The 16,881-nt window shown below is 43.4% G+C and overlaps 1 protein-coding gene across 1 annotated transcript in view; it reads right to left on the reverse strand.

Annotated features, from left to right (window-relative positions):
* Positions 1–16,625, reverse strand: part of CCDC69 (coiled-coil domain containing 69) — a 33,658-nt gene extending 17,033 nt beyond the window's left edge. The window contains exons 1-3 of the mRNA XM_036751710.1: positions 16,407–16,625; positions 5,687–5,756; positions 396–520 (exon numbers count right to left, since the gene is read on the reverse strand). Coding sequence (XP_036607605.1) covers positions 396–520; positions 5,687–5,756; positions 16,407–16,454 — 243 coding nt within the window. The 5' untranslated portion in view covers positions 16,455–16,625. The remainder of the gene's footprint in view (positions 1–395; positions 521–5,686; positions 5,757–16,406) is intronic.
* Between the last annotated feature and the right edge of the window lie 256 nt (positions 16,626–16,881).

A 16,881-nucleotide genomic window follows, 5' to 3' on the forward strand; every position in this document is an offset into this window, starting at 1 on the left:
GACTGGCAAGGACCTTAAAGATCACATAGTTTGACTCACTCATTTTACAAAGGGGAAAACCAAATCCCAGAGAAGTGAAGTGATTTACCCCAGATCACACAAAGAGATAATGGCAGAGATGGAAAAACAGGTCTCTTGACTGTGAGTTTAGTGCTCATTCAGAAGGGGTGAGCTATATAGAAAGTTCATTTTTGCCCTTAAGAATAAGAGGTTTAAAAACAACTAAAGGAAAGACCTATTGACATTGGTCTCTTCATTGTGGAATGATTGCTCCTTGGTTATTTCCCTCCCACATTCCTCCAAATGCTACTTCCTTCCAGGCAGGAGGGTAGGTTATATCCTGAAGAAACCTATAGGGTAAAGGAAACTGCTGGAATATGGGCCAGGGAACCCACCTGGATTTCTACTTCCCTGGTCTGATGCTCTGGTCTCAGCTTCTCTGACTCTTCTTGATGCTTCTGGAGAACATGGACCATGTCCAGTTCTTGCTGCTCATCGTGGAAAAGATGGGGATTTGGATCTGTAAGGAAAACCAGATCATGAGTCCATTGGGGTGGTTGGAGGGGTGGGGTCGAGCATGGTCCCTGTCCTCATGAGTAGGAGGACAGCGGAGTTAACCGGAGGAGAACAACCATTAGGGAACAATGAAGGCCTTTAATTATATAATACTGATTAACTTTTACCAGACCTATAATTTCATAAATCTAGGGGACTCTTAGTGAGGGAATAATCCTCTGCCAATGCAACCTGGCACCTTCTTTGACACAGTCTTACAAATGCACGAGGGTGTTTTTTTTTTAATCGGGAAAGTGTGAGAGGGAAAAAAAGGATTATTAATTGAAAAAACAATTTTAAAGAAACATATTTTGGGGAGTTGCCTGGGACATTGACAAGCTGAATGCCTTGCCCAGAGTGACACAGTTACCGTGTTTCAAAAGCAGAATTTGAATGCAGGTTTTCCTATTTTCAAGTCCAATGCCCTACTCATTATGCCACACTACATCTCCAAATATTAATTTTTATGGAGGAAGAAAATGAAGTCTAAAAATGCAATGTGGTACAGTGGAAAGAATCCTGTATTGGAGTTAAGAAATGCCAGGCCTTGAATCACATTCACCTGTGACATCTATCAAGTATGGGCATGAATTGCTAATTAATTTATGAAATTATGAAATGGAGATAGGCACACCTGGTCCTTTGGCTACTCACTAGGAAAGACTATAATTGTCAGAGGGAAACACAGTAGCTATCACACTTAAACAATACACAGAAGACAATTGGCAAAAAGTAGTACCAAGGCACACAGTGACATGGGGACAGAGGAATGGGATAGTGAAGGAAGGTAGTGTGAGAAAAAGGATGGGGGGGGGAGGCAGAGGATATCACTCAGGTAGCCACGGATTTTCGAGTTGGGAACACTAGTTATTATGGACCCAATGGAGAAGGAAGACTTCTGGGGGTGGAGGTGGGGGTGGGGCAGGAGTTTGAGGTCTCGTTTTTTTTTTATCAGGTTTTTTAGGGAAACAAACCAACTCCTATCTGTGCTACCTTGGGGTTAGTTCATTAACATATCCAAATTATCTCAAAGTTATTGGTAAAACTTTGACATTGACACAGCTATATCATTTCAAAGTTACCAACACCTTATGATGTCCCACTGGAGTAAAGCTGTGGAGGTCTGGATTTTTTCTAGAATTTTCATATCATAGGTTTTTTTTTTTCTAGAATTTATACATCATTTGACAAGTAGTGCTTAGATGACTTCTCCTGGATAAACATACATTATCAGAATGTAAATTTTGGTTAATATATGATACAAACTTGTGAAGTATTCTCCTCCGATGGTTGGGATAGTTTGTGCGTGACTTCCAGGTTCCCCTTTGCAATCTCATTTCCTGTTATTGTCCCTTTATGCTGGCTACTTACAAACTTACTATACTGACTAGAATGAAAAGGGATGGTCAGGGGCACGAGAACAAAGGCAAGTCAATTCCATTCTTTGAGGCTTTGAGGTGCTTCATCTGTAAAATGGGGATGATATCTGTAGGGCTACGGGGTTGTTACTAAATAAACATTAGGCAATTGCTGTATGCTAAGCACTGGAAATACAAAGAAAGGCAAAAACGTGTTCTCTGACTGAAGGAACCCACATTCTAATGAAGGAGACAGCATGCAAACAATTACGGACTTACAAGATCTATGTGGAGGAGGGGCACCAGTATTGAGGGTGGGGGTGGGGCAAACGGGGGAAAGCCTCCTACGCAGGGAGTCATTTGAGCCTTGAAGAAGTCACCAGGTAGCGGTCAAGAGGGAGAGCTTAGGGAACAAGCCATTGAAAATGTACTGGGGTGCCATGTGCAAAGACCAGAAGAAGGCATTTGTTGCTGGATTGGAGAACACATGGAAAGCAGTAAATTGAAAGAAGGCTAGGAAAATTGGAAGGGGCAAAAAGGAAGTGCTTTAAATATCAAAGAAGGGATTTTATGTTTGATCTCAGAGGTAATAAGGAACCATTGGAATTTCTTGAGTTGGCATGGGTGTATGTGTGAGATCTGTGCTTTACCGTTGCTGTGGTTGATGTAGTTTGTCTTTCATTCTCAAAGAGGACCAATGATATCAGAAGGGTGATGTCTTGACTTGCCAGTGAAAACGATTTAAGTAAGGCAGGACTGTGCAAAACCTTCAGCCCCACTCTCTTCTCCGGAATCATCGGAGTCCAGCGGCAAGACATAGGTCAGGATGACTGGCGATTGGCCCCTTTTGCTTTAGGAAAATCGCTTTGGCAGCTGAGTGGAGGGTGCCTTGTAGTGGAGAGAGATGTGAAGCAGGGAGATCAGGGAGGCTGTTGCAATGATCCAGGTGTAAGATATAAAAGCCTGCACCACAGTGGTAGCTTTTTAAGTAGAGAAATAGATGTATGCAAGCAATGTTGTCAAGGTAGAAATGACAAGCCTTGTCAACAGATTGGATATGTGTAGTGGGTGTGAGAGAAGAGTTGAGGATAACATGGAGTTTTCAAGTCTGATTGACTGGAAGGGCAGTGGAGCCTCAACAAAAATAGGAAGTTTGGAACAGCAGAAGGTTTGAAGGGAAAAGTGTTCTGTTTTGGTCATGTTGAGTTTGAGAGGCCTACAGGACCTCTAGTTCAAGATATCCAAAAGGTAATTGATGATATGAGCCTGGAGGTCAGAAAAAACTTCAGGGATGGATAGATTGATCTGGGAATCATCTGACTATATACTGTTGCTATAAGGATCAAATGATGTAATGTATGTAAAGCATTCTGTGCAACACAGAGGTGGGGAACCTGCAGCCTTGAGGCCACACATGGCCTTCTAGGCTCTCGGATGCCACCTTTTGACTGAGTCCAAGTTTTATAAATCCTTTTATTAAGGGCATTTGTTCTATGAAGTTTAGATTCAGTCAAAAGGCTGCACTTGAGGACCTAGAGGGCCATGTGTGGTCTTGAGGCCAAAGATTCCTTACCAATGTCTATTATTAACATTATTAAGCTATGCTGGTGAAAAAATTTCAATATTCCTATATGGCTTGCTTGCCTTGTCCAGAGTTCCAGTGTCCTTCATCCATATCATCCCCTGCTCTGGGCTTATTTCTGCCTAGCAAACCCTAGGCAAAATACCAGTGGAATTCCTTTTCACTGAAGTATTGGTGGCTGATAAAAGCTTAGTATAAGGTCCCTCCCAGGGAAGAGCTTCAGCACAGAGATTTTGCCCATTGGGGTAAGACTTCCAAAGGAAGGATTTTAGCCCAATCTTGACCATTCCCAAATCACACCATATAAGTCATGCTTTCCAATAAGGGCAACCGTGGCCATGTTTACTTACATGGTCTCTCTTTATAAAGTCCTTTGCCTCTCCCATGTGACCTAAAGTGAGGCTTACATGTATGCCTTTACCCTCTTGAAATGCAGTAGCTGTCTCTTATGAAAAGCTTATGAAGAGGAGAACCTGGGGATGGGTGAGCCTGACTTTTTAGCACTTTAGGTGTCTGGACTGGGTGGGGGAGTAGGGGAGAAGAACTTCCCTTTGGGCCCAGTGGCCTAAAGGGAAGGGGAACCTGCTCTGTGGGCTGATGGGGGAGAGATTTCTTTTTCCCAAGTAACTATCAATTGGAGATAAGAGCCAGGGACTTTTCTTTCCTTTCCCAGAGAAGGCCCATACACTGCTACAGTCTACATAGCTCTCAACCAGCCAGTCAACTTTGAGATTCATGATAGATAGTATAGTTGAAAGGGAATTGGAATTAGAATGTATCTTAGAGACCACTTTATTGAACACTTTCATTTTACAGATAAAGAAAATGGGGACCATATGGGAGAAGGGATTTGCCCAAGATTACAATGAATTTAGTATACTTAAGACAACATTTTAGGAGGAACGCTGATAAGCTAGAAAGTGTCCAGAGACATAAGTACAAAAATATTTATAGAACCTCTTTTCATGGTGGCAAAGAACTAGAAACTAAGGAGGTACGCATCAGTTGTGGAGTGGCTAAACCAATTTTGGTATATTAACATAATAGAATACCATTGTATTGTGAGAAATGATAAAAGGGACAGTTTCAGAGAAATCTGGGAGGATTTATATGAAATGATACAGAATAAAGTGAACAAGACCAGGAAGAAAATTTATAAAATAACAGCCACACTCTAAATAAAGTCAAATAATTTTGAAAGACTTTAGAACTCCAATCAAAGCAATCACTAACTAAGAATCCAAAAAGCAGATGGTGAATTATGTTTCCCACCTCCTGACAAAAAAGCGACAGATATGAGATAGAACAAAACAAACATTTGTGGACATAATGCAGGAATCTGTTTGGTTTGGCTATGTGTTATCTGTTACAAGGATTTGGTTTGGTTTTCTTTTCCATTGGAAGTGGTGTGGGAGGGAGAGAAAATAAATGCTTGCTAAATAAAAAAAAATGGGGGTGGGGTGGGGAAACAGGTGTCCAGAGAAAGACAACAAGGATGTTCAAAAGCCTCGAGATCAGGCTATAATAAGGAGTGTTTGAAAGATGTATGGATGTTTAGCCTAGAAAAGGTAGACAAAAGCAGTTGGGATATTTCACAGGCTTGTGGGAGAGGCATTTGGTTTGTACTTACTTAGTCCCAGAGTAGAAGGGAAGGGAAGAAAGAAAGGAAAATAAGGGAAGGGAGAGGCAAAGAGGCAGATTTAATCTTGATGAAAGAGAAAGCTTCCTAAGAATTACAATTATCTTACAGTCGAATGTGTTGCCTTGGGAGGAAGCTTGGGAGGAAGCAGGTTTCCCCTCACTTAAGATCTTTGGGCACAGGCTGGATATGCCATACTGGTATAGTTTTGGAGGTGTTATTGTGGTGGGGGGAGAGGGTGTTATTGCTCAGGTATGAGCTCAAGGTCCCTTCCAACTTCAAGATTTTTTAGTTCTCTGACCTAGGCCAAAGGCAATACTGTACTGAGGAATGAGTCAATCAACTGAGACCCAACTATAGCAACACAGTCCTGATAGGAACACACCAAGCTAGCAGGGGCTGAAGGAGCAAAGAGGTAGATGTCAGTATCAAGGTACAAACAAAATGGGCCAGGTACAATTTAATAGGATTAGGCTGTTAGAGTTGTGGAGATGTGGTCTCTTCTTCCAGTAGGAGACTTGTGGGGTAGAGGACATTAAAAGAACTTCTCACCTTTGTCTTTTTGCAGGGGGTCCAGCTCAATGGGCTCAGGCCTTGGTGGCTGCCTTTCCTCTCGGTGCCTCTGAAAGAAACCAAATGTTAGGACCAAGTCAATAAACACAATGATGGTAGCTGACGGTAGCCAGAAGAGCGTTAGAGACTGGAATCTAGGTCCTGCAAAGGGCAGCTGACTTACAGGGAAGACAGGGCAAGAAAAGTCTTAGAATAGGGAGAATCCTCCTCTTACTTGGCTCTTTCCACAACCATTACTGTCTAGCAGTGGTTAAATCCCTCAGTGGGTGTTTTCATTGTATAACCCTGATCAGTTCCTCAGCTAACTGCCTTTCCCTTACATTCCTGTCTGTCTCTCCTCCACCCCTATCTTCACTGGGACCTGCCAACCCTCTCAATCTACCCTGTTCCCTAATCTAGCCTAAACCTTCAGGAGCATTTGCCTTCAAGCGCTATTCCAATCTAAGAGTTACACCCCATACCCATACCACCCAATGGTATAGATTGCGATCCATTCATGCCTTCTCATTCTCTATGACTTGTCTATATCCTCCTCTAAATCCTCCTCTATAGTGGGGGGAGAGGAAGTGTCCTCTTTTAGGTCTTTCTGCTGCAAGTGGATGCAAATACAGTGCTCTCTTCGAATGTATCAACTGTTTCTCTTTTTCCCCTAATTTCATTTGGAGCAGCCAGGTAACACAGTAGATAAAGCACTGGGCCAGGAGTCAGGAAAACCTGGCCTCAGACAATCAGAAGCTGTGTGAGCTCAACTATTTGCTTCAGTAAAATGGGAGCACTTGCCTCACAGGGTTGCTGTGCGGATCAAATGAGCTAATAATTATTTTTTAAAAAATGGCCCCCTAGCAAATAGTAGGTGCTTATTTAAGTACTATTCCTTTCCCTTCTTCATGTAAACTCTCCTTTCTTCAGATTTAAGTCTTCATAGGGCCTGGTGGCACTGCCATGTTCATCCAGCCTCTACATCTTTAACTACTCTCTCTCTGATTTGGATACCTCTTCTGTGACTAAGGCTGGGGGAGGGGGGCAGGAGGGGGAAGGACACTCTGCTGAGGCTTGGACTGGATCGCATTTGGGAAATGATGCAATATTTTCAATGATCTCATGCTGTTCTTTGAAATAAAAGACTATCTTTTAAATATTACTAACTCTTCTAGTAATGCTATTGGACAGTGACTCCTAGAATCTCTCCAAGGAAGCAAAATTGTAAGTTACTCAAAAGACAATGGAGAGCCAAATGCTGGGTGGATATAGGGCAGGGAAGCATATGGTGACCAATTAATTGTATGCATGAGCAATACAGAAAGAGACTATCCAGAGAAGTATGTGCAGAAAAGAAGGCGGGCTAATCCCACAGTGACAGAAAGGGATAACAGAGACAGCCCTGGCAATGCATGTGTAGCCACATAATGTCAAAAGACCTAGAGGAGCATTGCACTTCTGTTCATTGTGTATAACACCCCACACTTTTAGTATTTAGGGGAAGACAGAGTTTCTAGGTAGGTATGCATGAAGGTATGAATGGGAAGCAATTTGTCTCCCTGGAGAGAGTTCTCATATCAGTGAGATCAGAGATCCATCAAAGTGTTGGTTTAAGTATCTTTATCCTTGGCTATCCAGCAGTAACTGGACCTTTTAAAACAAGAGGCTGGCCACACAGCTGGCCACACTAGAGATTCAGTATGTAACTGGTGATCTATGTAAACCACAACCCTACTCTCTCTGGAGACACTGAAAGCACTGCCCTTCAGGCTAGAAGATTTAAGCACTACGTGGGCCCTGGGCTCTCAGTCTTCAAGAAGTGCCTTGAAAGCACAAGGTCATCTGGAGGAGTTTCCCTATTCCAACACTGGGAGTAGTTGGAAAATGCACTAATGAGGTCATTAGGTAGTCACTGGGTGATCCTGTGGTATGGAAGTGCTAAGTTTCCAAAGGACACCACCCTATACTTCATCCTTTCCCTAAGAGCTTCAGGGAATCAGAAGAGAAGACAGGGAGATGATCATCAGGACTGTCATGGACATATTGACCTGAGGCACTATATGGCCCAACAGAAGACCTAACACTTAAAGAGTTGCCTCAAAACAGAAATGAATCATCTCAAGATTGATTAAGTTTCCCATCACTGGAGGTCTTTCAGCAGAAGCTGGGTGAGCAAGTGTCAAGGATGATAGAGAATAGGCTCAGGTACATGCTGCATGGGGTGTCCTGGAGGAAGAGCCTATCTGAAGTCAGGAAGAGTTGGCTTCAAATCCTGCCTGTGAGACTTACGGGCTTTAAATCTATGATCCTATTATCTCTTTTTTTTATAGTTAAGATTTTTTATTTTTAGTTTACAACACTCAGTTCCACATAATTTTGAGTTCCAGATTTTCTTCCCCCCATTCCCACCTCCCTCCCCAAGACGGCATGGAATCCGATATTCTACATATAACTTCACATTGAACTTATTTACACAATAGTCAAGTTGTAAAGAAGAATTATGACCAATGGAATGAATCATGAGAAAGAAGAAACAAAACCAAAAAAAAAAAACCCAAAAACAAAAACAAAAGTGGGGAAAAAAAAAAGAAAAACCAAGGGAAAAAAAATGGAGAGCATAAGTGTGCCTCAATCCGCATTCAGACTCCATAGTTCTTTCTCTGGATGCAGATAGCTCGCTCCATCGTGAGTCCTCTGGAATTGTCTTTGTACCTTGTATTCCTGAGAAGAGCAAAGTCTATCAGGGTTAGTCATCACAGAATCCATATATCTGTGATTGTGTATAATGTTCTCCTGGTTCTGCTCCACTCACTCAACATTATATTGTGTGGGTTTTTCCAGGTTATTATGAAGTCCGTATCTTCCCCATCTCTTATTGCACAATAGTATTCCATTACCTTCATATACCACAACTTGTTCAGTCATTCCCCAATTGATGGGCATCCCCTTGATTTCCAATTCTTTGCTACTACAAAAAGAGTCGCTACATTTTTGTATATATGGGTCCTTTTCCCACTTGTATGATGTCTTTGGGATACAGCCCTAGAAGTGGTAATGCTGGGTCAAAGGGTATGAACATTTTTATAGCCCTTTGGGCATAGTTCCAAATTGCTCTCCAGAATGGCTGGATCAGTTCACAACTCTAGCAGCAATGTAACAATGTTCCAATTTTCCCACATCCTCTCCAGCATTTATCATCCTCCTGTTTTGTCATTTTAGCCAATCTGACAGGAGAGATGTGGTACCTAAGAGTTGTTTTGATTTGCATTTCTCTAATCAGTAGTGATTTAGAGCATTTTTTCATATGTCTACAGATATCTTTAATTTCTCCCTCTGAAAACTGCCTGTTCATATCCTTTGACCATTTCTCAATTGGGGAATGACTTGTATTCCTATAGATTTGGCTCAGTTCCCTGTATCTTTTAGAGATGAGGCCTTTATCAGAGACACTAGTTGTAAAGATTTTTTTCCCAATTTTCTGCTTCCCTCCTAATCTTTGTTGCATTGGCTTTTTTTTATACAAACACATTTCAATTTAAAATAATCAACATTATCCATTTTGCATTTTGTAATGCTCTGTATCTCTTGTTGTGTCATGAATTCTTTTCTTTTCCACAAATCTGATAGGTAAACTATTGCTTGCTCTCCCAAATTGCTTATATTATCAGCCTTTATTCCTAAATCATGAACTCATTTTGACTTTATTTTGTATATGGTGTAAGATACTGGTCTATGTCCAGTTTCTGCCCTAACATTTTCCAATTTCCCCAGCAGTTTTTGTGAAATGGTGAATTCTTAGCCCAGAAGCTGGATTCTTTGGGTTTATAAACCCAAAGGATCCTATTATCTCTTTGAGGTCCCTTCGAACTCTGATAATCTATGCTCAGAAGAGCTTTGATCTCCTATTGTATCAGAAATTGAACTGGGGTAAAAAATGCGATGAGTTAATCTCACTACAGATTGAGATTCCTCCACATTCTGCTAAACTTGGAAGGTATCCTAGAAGCAGAGGGTCAGTATGCATCCCTGGTCTTGATGTGCTCTGCCCCAAGACCCACACCGGTGGTGGCTTCCTTTGTAGTGTCTGGGTCCTCTACTGACAGATATTTGACAAAGTGAGGCATAGCATCTGAAAGCTGCCACACACCAAGTTGATTCACAGAGAGGTGGGGAGGGGCAGGAAGGACGTAGAGGCGGGAGGCCCAGGAGGCCTCTTGGGGAAGAAGGGGGAGGGGCAGGGCGGAAACGCAAAGCAGCAGAGAGATTATTGTGTGCACAACCAGATTAGGGAAAATCATTGTAGCCTGATACTAAATAGGGTCTGTTTCCCAATCTGTAAAAAGCTTAGCCGAACTCCTCTGATTCAAAGGTCTCAGAATTTTATTGCCACTCATGCCGCTAAATAGATACATCTGCCTAAGTATGCCTTGGGGACTGTGAGGAGAATGAACCCCTCACAATGTTTCCTTTCCCTTTTGCACAAAACTCCTAGAAATACCCTTGTTGGGGCAGGAAATACCTAAATAGCGTGGAGACATTTTAAGAGATGGCTAACCTACAGACCTGTGGTCTTGCTGCTACTGTCCCAGTGGCTGGGTCTCCCGGAGGCAGTCCAAGATTGTTGATGGGAAGATACCTTCTTCCAAACCAACTCTTTCCCCACTTTGGGGATTTACTCCTGAAAGCCGTCAGTATCTCAGAATTGACTACATAGAGTCAGTACCTAATGATAGTGAGCCATACATAGGTCAGAGAATTATAGAAATTCAGTTATTCTAACTTTAGACATTAGGAAGGGCAGCTAGGTGGCAAAGTAGATAGAATGCCGGGCCTAGAGTCATGGAGACTTGAGTTCAAACCCGGTCCGAGACACTTACTCGCTATGTGACCCCAGGCAAGTCACTTAAACCTTTTGTGCCTGTTTTCTCATCTGTAAAATGAGCTACAGAAGGAAATGGCGAACCCCTTCAATATCTTTGTCAAGAAAACCCCAAATGGGGTCATGAGGAGTAGGGAAGGACTGAAACAACTGAACAAAATGATGAGGTTAAAGAAAAATGATGACGGTAGGGAACCATAGGTTTCTAAGGGTGCTCAAGATCCCAAAATACCGACATGTCGGGTCCTGCCGAAAGAATTCAACTCAAGCCTTCTCAGCCAAGGAAAAAGACAAAGTTTATTAAGGATTCACTAGGATGGGTTGTCTTAAGAAAATCCCACCCTTTGCGATGCTTGTTTTCACAAGTGGGCTGAGGGCCTTCATGGAGGCAAGATGAAAGACTGTGGGAGGGATTGAGGGGTGGTCTGAGGTGACTAGAGGAGGGGTTTAGGGAGGGTCCTGATGGGACTGGGACTCCAGGGTGGGAAATAGCTGAAGGTTACCTGGAAATGAAAGACAACAGAAGACCAGGGTAACAGAGCTAGGTTATAGATATTTTGATCAGGATCAAGGGTGGGAAGCAGCTGGACCACAGAGGGCTAGGCTAGGTAGAGATTTGGGCCTAGATAATGAAAGGCTAATGGCCTTAGGCGAAGGCCAGATCTAGCGGGAAGATTCAAGGAGAGTTCAAGGGGCTCCCAGAGACTGTACCCTCATCACAACAGACATTAGAAGTAGGCCTATGTGATAGAAAGAGCCCCGGATTTGGAGACAGAGAACTTGAGTTCAAATCCAGGTCTTATAGATTAGTTCTGTGATCTTGAACAAATCCCTTCCCCATTTCTGGGCCTCAGCTTCCTCATTCGTAAAATGAAAAGGTTGGATTGATTAGACAGCCAACTTTTGAAATCCTAAATTCCTCACTTTCATTGGATTTAGATCCAGAAAAAAAAAAAGACACCATCTAGTCTCATTTGATGGAATAACTGAGTCTCAGAGAAGGGAAGCAATTTGCCAAAGGTCACATGTGACAAAGGTCACTCAGTGAATTATTGAACTGGGACCAGGCCAGAGCAATTACCACCATATCATGCTACTTATCTATAGAAAGGATTCCTGTACTGGGCAAAGGTGGAGCCTGGATAACCAGACTTATCCCTTCCTTCTCTGGTATTCTAAAATTCCAGGATTTCCCTTATCAAAATTTTATTAATGGCTGTTTCCTACAAGCCAGTTTATTAACAACAGAAGTATTGAGCTGGAGGGTGAGTGATCAATCTTTTCTAAGTGTGTCATAACTGAGTCAAATCTCTTAGTCAGTATGTGCTGAGTTGGGGAACCAAGTGGTAGGTCCTGACTCCTGGACATAATGGGGTAAGGAGGACAACTGGAGCACCTTAGCCTCCTGCCAGATGTAGGCGTTATGTGTCAATGGCAGGCCAGCTATCTTCAGCCCTCAATCTGGCCTTGTCTAGTCTCAGCCCTCAGGGGAAGATGATGACAAAAATGCTAGGGCAACCAGGTGTTAGAACACTGGACTTGTAGGCAGGAAAACCCAAATTCAAATTCTACCTCAGATACATACTACTGTGTGACCTTGGATAAATCATTTAACCTCTCTCAGCCTTAGTTTACTTATATGTAAAATGGGGGTATTAATAGCACCTAACTCCTAGGTAGGAGTATGCTGATAAATGTTTGACAACTGCCTCATCCTCCCCCAAAATGTATACATGACTCACCTTTTAAATTTAATCTGCATTACTAATACTCCCAAGCGTGGTTAGAAACCAGATTAGAATGGTATTGGAAAATATATACTAGAATATAGATAATGTTAGTACTTGGTTTTCTCTGAGTGACTATGTTCTACGGGGATCCTTATGTAAGGTTTAGTGGCTCCTGTTTCTCTTTGATATCATCAGTCTAGACAACAACAAAAACGATAAATCAAGCCCCAGTTTGGTTGGCTCTCCCCAGCCGGCAGAAGCTGGTTCCAGCATGTCCTTTCCTATTCCTAGGGTTGTTGTGATGACCAAAGGAGATATGCTAAACATACACAACTGTAATTATCATTATTATTATTATGCTTTCTGCCTATTCCAAACATAGACTGAAAGGGTTCTTCCTAGTCAGGACGTTCTGGGATCTCAGAGAATGAAAGAAGGATTTGAATACCATCAAGTCCTAAAGTTCTGGTATGTTAGGACTGGGAAGGTCATGAGGTCTGTTCCCCATTTCTAAGGATGACTCCTATGCCACTGGTGTCAAATTCACAGCCTCCCCACAAGAGCCCTGTAAAACTCCCAAGTGCAGCCAGAACAAGATTACAATATAATTGAGAAATATTTAACAAAATAAATAAAAATACAATACCACATAGATAATGTTAACTTGTGGTTTTCTAAGTCAATATGCTAACCTGCAGGGAATCTGTTTCTATTTGAATTTGATACCACTGACCCCAACCCATACTGTGTGGAGCTTTTATACTTTTAAATATCATCACGATTAATACTCCTATTGATATCTACCCTCCTCCAATTTCCTATCATTCTGTAAGTGTATGACATTGAAACACAAGGTCTGGGAGGTCTTATCATGCTCAAAAAAGTCTTTTAATATGGACTAGACAGTGTACATGTCACATAGGTTGTCCAAAGATCAGTCTAGCTGAGGACAGAGTGATCTATCATCAGATAAATTCTTTTGATCTCCACAAATTCATACTGTCTCCTAAAGCATGATGTGTTGAAAGTTGTGTGAGGGGAAGGAGTACCCACATTCATGTAATCGTGGCCTCTTAAAATGCTACTATTGATCATAATAATTTTGCCTCAACTTGTGATTTCATTGGTTTAGGGAACCTCCTGTTAGGCAACTCCTCTATCAATGCAGTGGGAGCCTGGCTCTATAATTTAGCCTTACAGGGCTAAATAACTTGGCCAAGGTCACAAAGCCAGTAACTGGCAAGAGGTAAGATTTGAACCCAGATCTGTCTGAGTCCTGGGCCAATTCATTCACTATGTCATGCTGCCTTATTCATCATTATGATTGTCATTAAATAACGACAGCTGCTCGTATTTCCATTGTGCTTTCCTGTTTACAACTCTATGAGGTTTCATTATCAGTTTCTAGACCTTTAATCCCTCCTCCTGTAATTTCAACCAATTTCCTCTCATCCCATCCTCAGCAATCCTGGGACAGGTTCTGGGGGAACAACAAGACCTGCCAGGGCTCTGGGCAGGGAGCTATCTGGCCTCTGTTTGGGTAAGGGCAGGTGCCAAGGAGAACGGTCTCAGGAGCTCAGGCTGCCCGCCAAAGGTTGGCACCTGGAGGAGGAACTTGCTCGACATCAGTGAGATGGGAGACGAACTGAACTTTAAACAACAAAAAAGAAACCAGTCCATCCTGCCATGTAAGGGCACGGGCTGGGCACTAACAGTACAGTGTGGGCAGAGGAGAAACACCAGGATACTCATTTGGAGCCAGGATGAGTGAGGGTTTCTGTGCCAAAAGGCTTTGCAATCAGTGATTACCCATGCTGCTCAGATATCTTCTTGGGTAAGAACCCTGTCTGACAGGGTTGGGGGGGAATGGACACACCTCCTCCATATCAGCCTGGCCATTCCCCAGGGCAGAATTCTGGTCATAGGGTTCTGGCCATGGCTGTCCTCTGTTACTCTAAGAAAGCTCCCTTTACTGGTCTTTTCACCTCTGGTCTTTCTTCCTCCAATCCATCTCAACACTGGGAGAATGATCTGACTAATACATAGCCCTTCTCTCCTCAAATACCTTCAGTGGCTTTCCGATTTCTACTGGATAAAGTATAAACTCTTTAGCTTGAATTTAGGCAACCTAGTCCCACTCTACCTTTCTAGCCTCCTTCAAGTCAATTAACATTTACCAAGTGCCCACCGTGGACAAAGCATCCCATTCCCTCCCATACTCTTGGTCCAGTTTGGTTGGAACGTCTCAGTATCCCTCAAATATATTCTCCTCTCCCCCTTTCTGGCATTGGTGCTTTCCCCCTCATTATCCCAGTGCCTTTACTGTCTCATTCTCCTCATTTTTGTTTGCTAACATCCCCCAAGGCCTACTTCATACGTTACCTCCTCCAGGAAGTCTTCCCTAATAAGTACTAATGTCTTTCTCATCTGATCTCATAGCATTCCTCTTAGGCACTAGTCATACTGTACTTTGCGTTTAAAAAACACTTTTTGCCTGCATCTTATTTCCCCCCTAGCTTTTAGATTATGAAATAAAGGTGGTGCCTCATTTATTTCTTTCTTCCCAGGAACAGAAGCAGTGGCTAGAATACTAGCAGCAGAGTTAGGAAGATCTGGGTTCAAATCCTGCCTCAGACTTTTATTTGTGACTCATTTAAAACCTCTGTACCTCAGGAATCTAAGACTTAAATACCAAATCACAGTGTTGGCGAGACAGAATTCCTCGCCAGGAAGATCACAGATCCTTCATGTATCCTTCATTAGCACCCTGCACAGGGTCTTATATGCTTATTAAATGCACATTGAATGAATGGGTATCTTCCTATGTGGCCCCTTTTGGGGGCCTACTCTTCTGATAACAACAAGGAGAGTCTGCTACTACCTCTGACTCCTTCTTGGAGGCTTGGTCTGAGAGAATACCTCTCTTTTCCCAGCAGTCCACTTTTGCAAACAGAGGGCCTACCTTCTTGCCAGGTGTGAGCCCTGAAACATGGAAGAAAAGGACCACCAAGACAGAAGGATGTGCTATACGCTACTACACAGTAAAGCTGGGCTCCTGGCTATCTGAGCAGCCACAGGAACACAGCAGGGAGAATTATCCAGCCCATTCAGGGCAAAAGAAATTTACTGAACTTTTAATATTTTATAGATGAGGAAAGTGAGGCACAAAGTGGGGCGGGGGAGGTGACTTGTCTAAAGTCACACAATTAACAAGTACCTATAAAATGAGAATATTGGACTAAATGACTCTAAGGTCCCTTCTAGCTTTGATGTTCAATGGACTCTGTATTAAGGCTCCTTCCAGGTCTGACATTCCTCATTTGTAAAATGAGGGGGTCAGACAAGAGTCATCTTGGTGCCTTGCATCTAAAGTCCCTTGCAGCTCAGACAGTCTATGTTCCAAGGGCCCTTTGAGAGCCATATTCTATGACTTTCAGCTCCAGAGGGGCAGGTGGCCCCATACCAAAGTAACTTGAGAGTCCCAGTAGCAACTACCTCTTCCCCCCACCCCCACCCTTGACCCAGCAGCTCAGCAAGTCCAGGGAAAGGAAGGGTTCTCTCCTAGGGATCAATCCCGAGTGAGCCCCAGATTTCAGAAACCTGAAGGAGGAAGTAAAGAGGGGGGCTTGTCCGTGGGTTTCTGGTTAGGTCATCTCAGATCCCCTACTCCTCTGCGATATAGTCTCCCACCCCTCCAGGGTCCCATTTTACAAAATGTGCCCTGTACAGTACTAATTTCAAAACCCGTCCCACACACGCTGCCCCGAGACTGGGACTCTGCTAGTGTATCCTGAGGCGGGCTGGGCTCGTCTGGACTAAGCTGTACTAGGATAGCTCCATCCTGGGGCAGGGCTGGTGCAAGGCGAGCCCACGCACAGAGAGCTGCCTCCTCCTCCACTGGCTGATTCCATGTTAATCTTACCAACACAAACCGGTGTCTAGTGGCCAGGGGCCAGCTGGAAAGTAGCTGGGCTTGGGGTCTCAGAGCAGACAGAGTTTCCCCCACCCCACCCCGGACCCCAGAGGACCTGAACCCATCAGTCCCTCCTGGCCAAGCCCAAAGTCAAAGGCAGCACTTCTGAGGACCAAACTTCAGCGCTGTTTTCTTTACCTTGTTGGGGGATTTGTAGCAGTTTAATTTGCTGCCTCTGCCGCCCATCCTCCTCCTGGGACGGTCTCCCGGGAAAAGTCTCCAAACTCCCAGCAATAGGGGTAGGGCAGGAGGAGATCAGATTCTCCTTGCGGGACTCCCAGACTGCCTCTAAGACCCCGAAACTGAACCAGAAAGCAGCCGACTTGAACTTACTCACTGGCAGTCCATGCCGTAAATGTTCAAAGAGAAGGGCCTCCCAAAAGTGAGTCGCGGCTGGTGCCCGAGGCAGGTGACCAGACTTGCTGCGAGGCTCCCTAACAATCCCCAGCTGAGAGCTAGACAGGACAGGTCTTCCGGGAGGAATAGACGTGGCCATTGAGCTTCCTGAGTTTTCGGGGCATCAGATCCAGGTTTTTGGGTTCCCAGTTGGTGTTTTCATTTCCCTTCACTGTTTTTGTTAATCGAGTCATTTACAATTTGCAAAAAGATGGCA

Source organism: Trichosurus vulpecula, chromosome 3, assembly GCF_011100635.1.
Source record: "Trichosurus vulpecula isolate mTriVul1 chromosome 3, mTriVul1.pri, whole genome shotgun sequence".
Classification (NCBI taxonomy): domain Eukaryota; kingdom Metazoa; phylum Chordata; class Mammalia; order Diprotodontia; family Phalangeridae; genus Trichosurus; species Trichosurus vulpecula.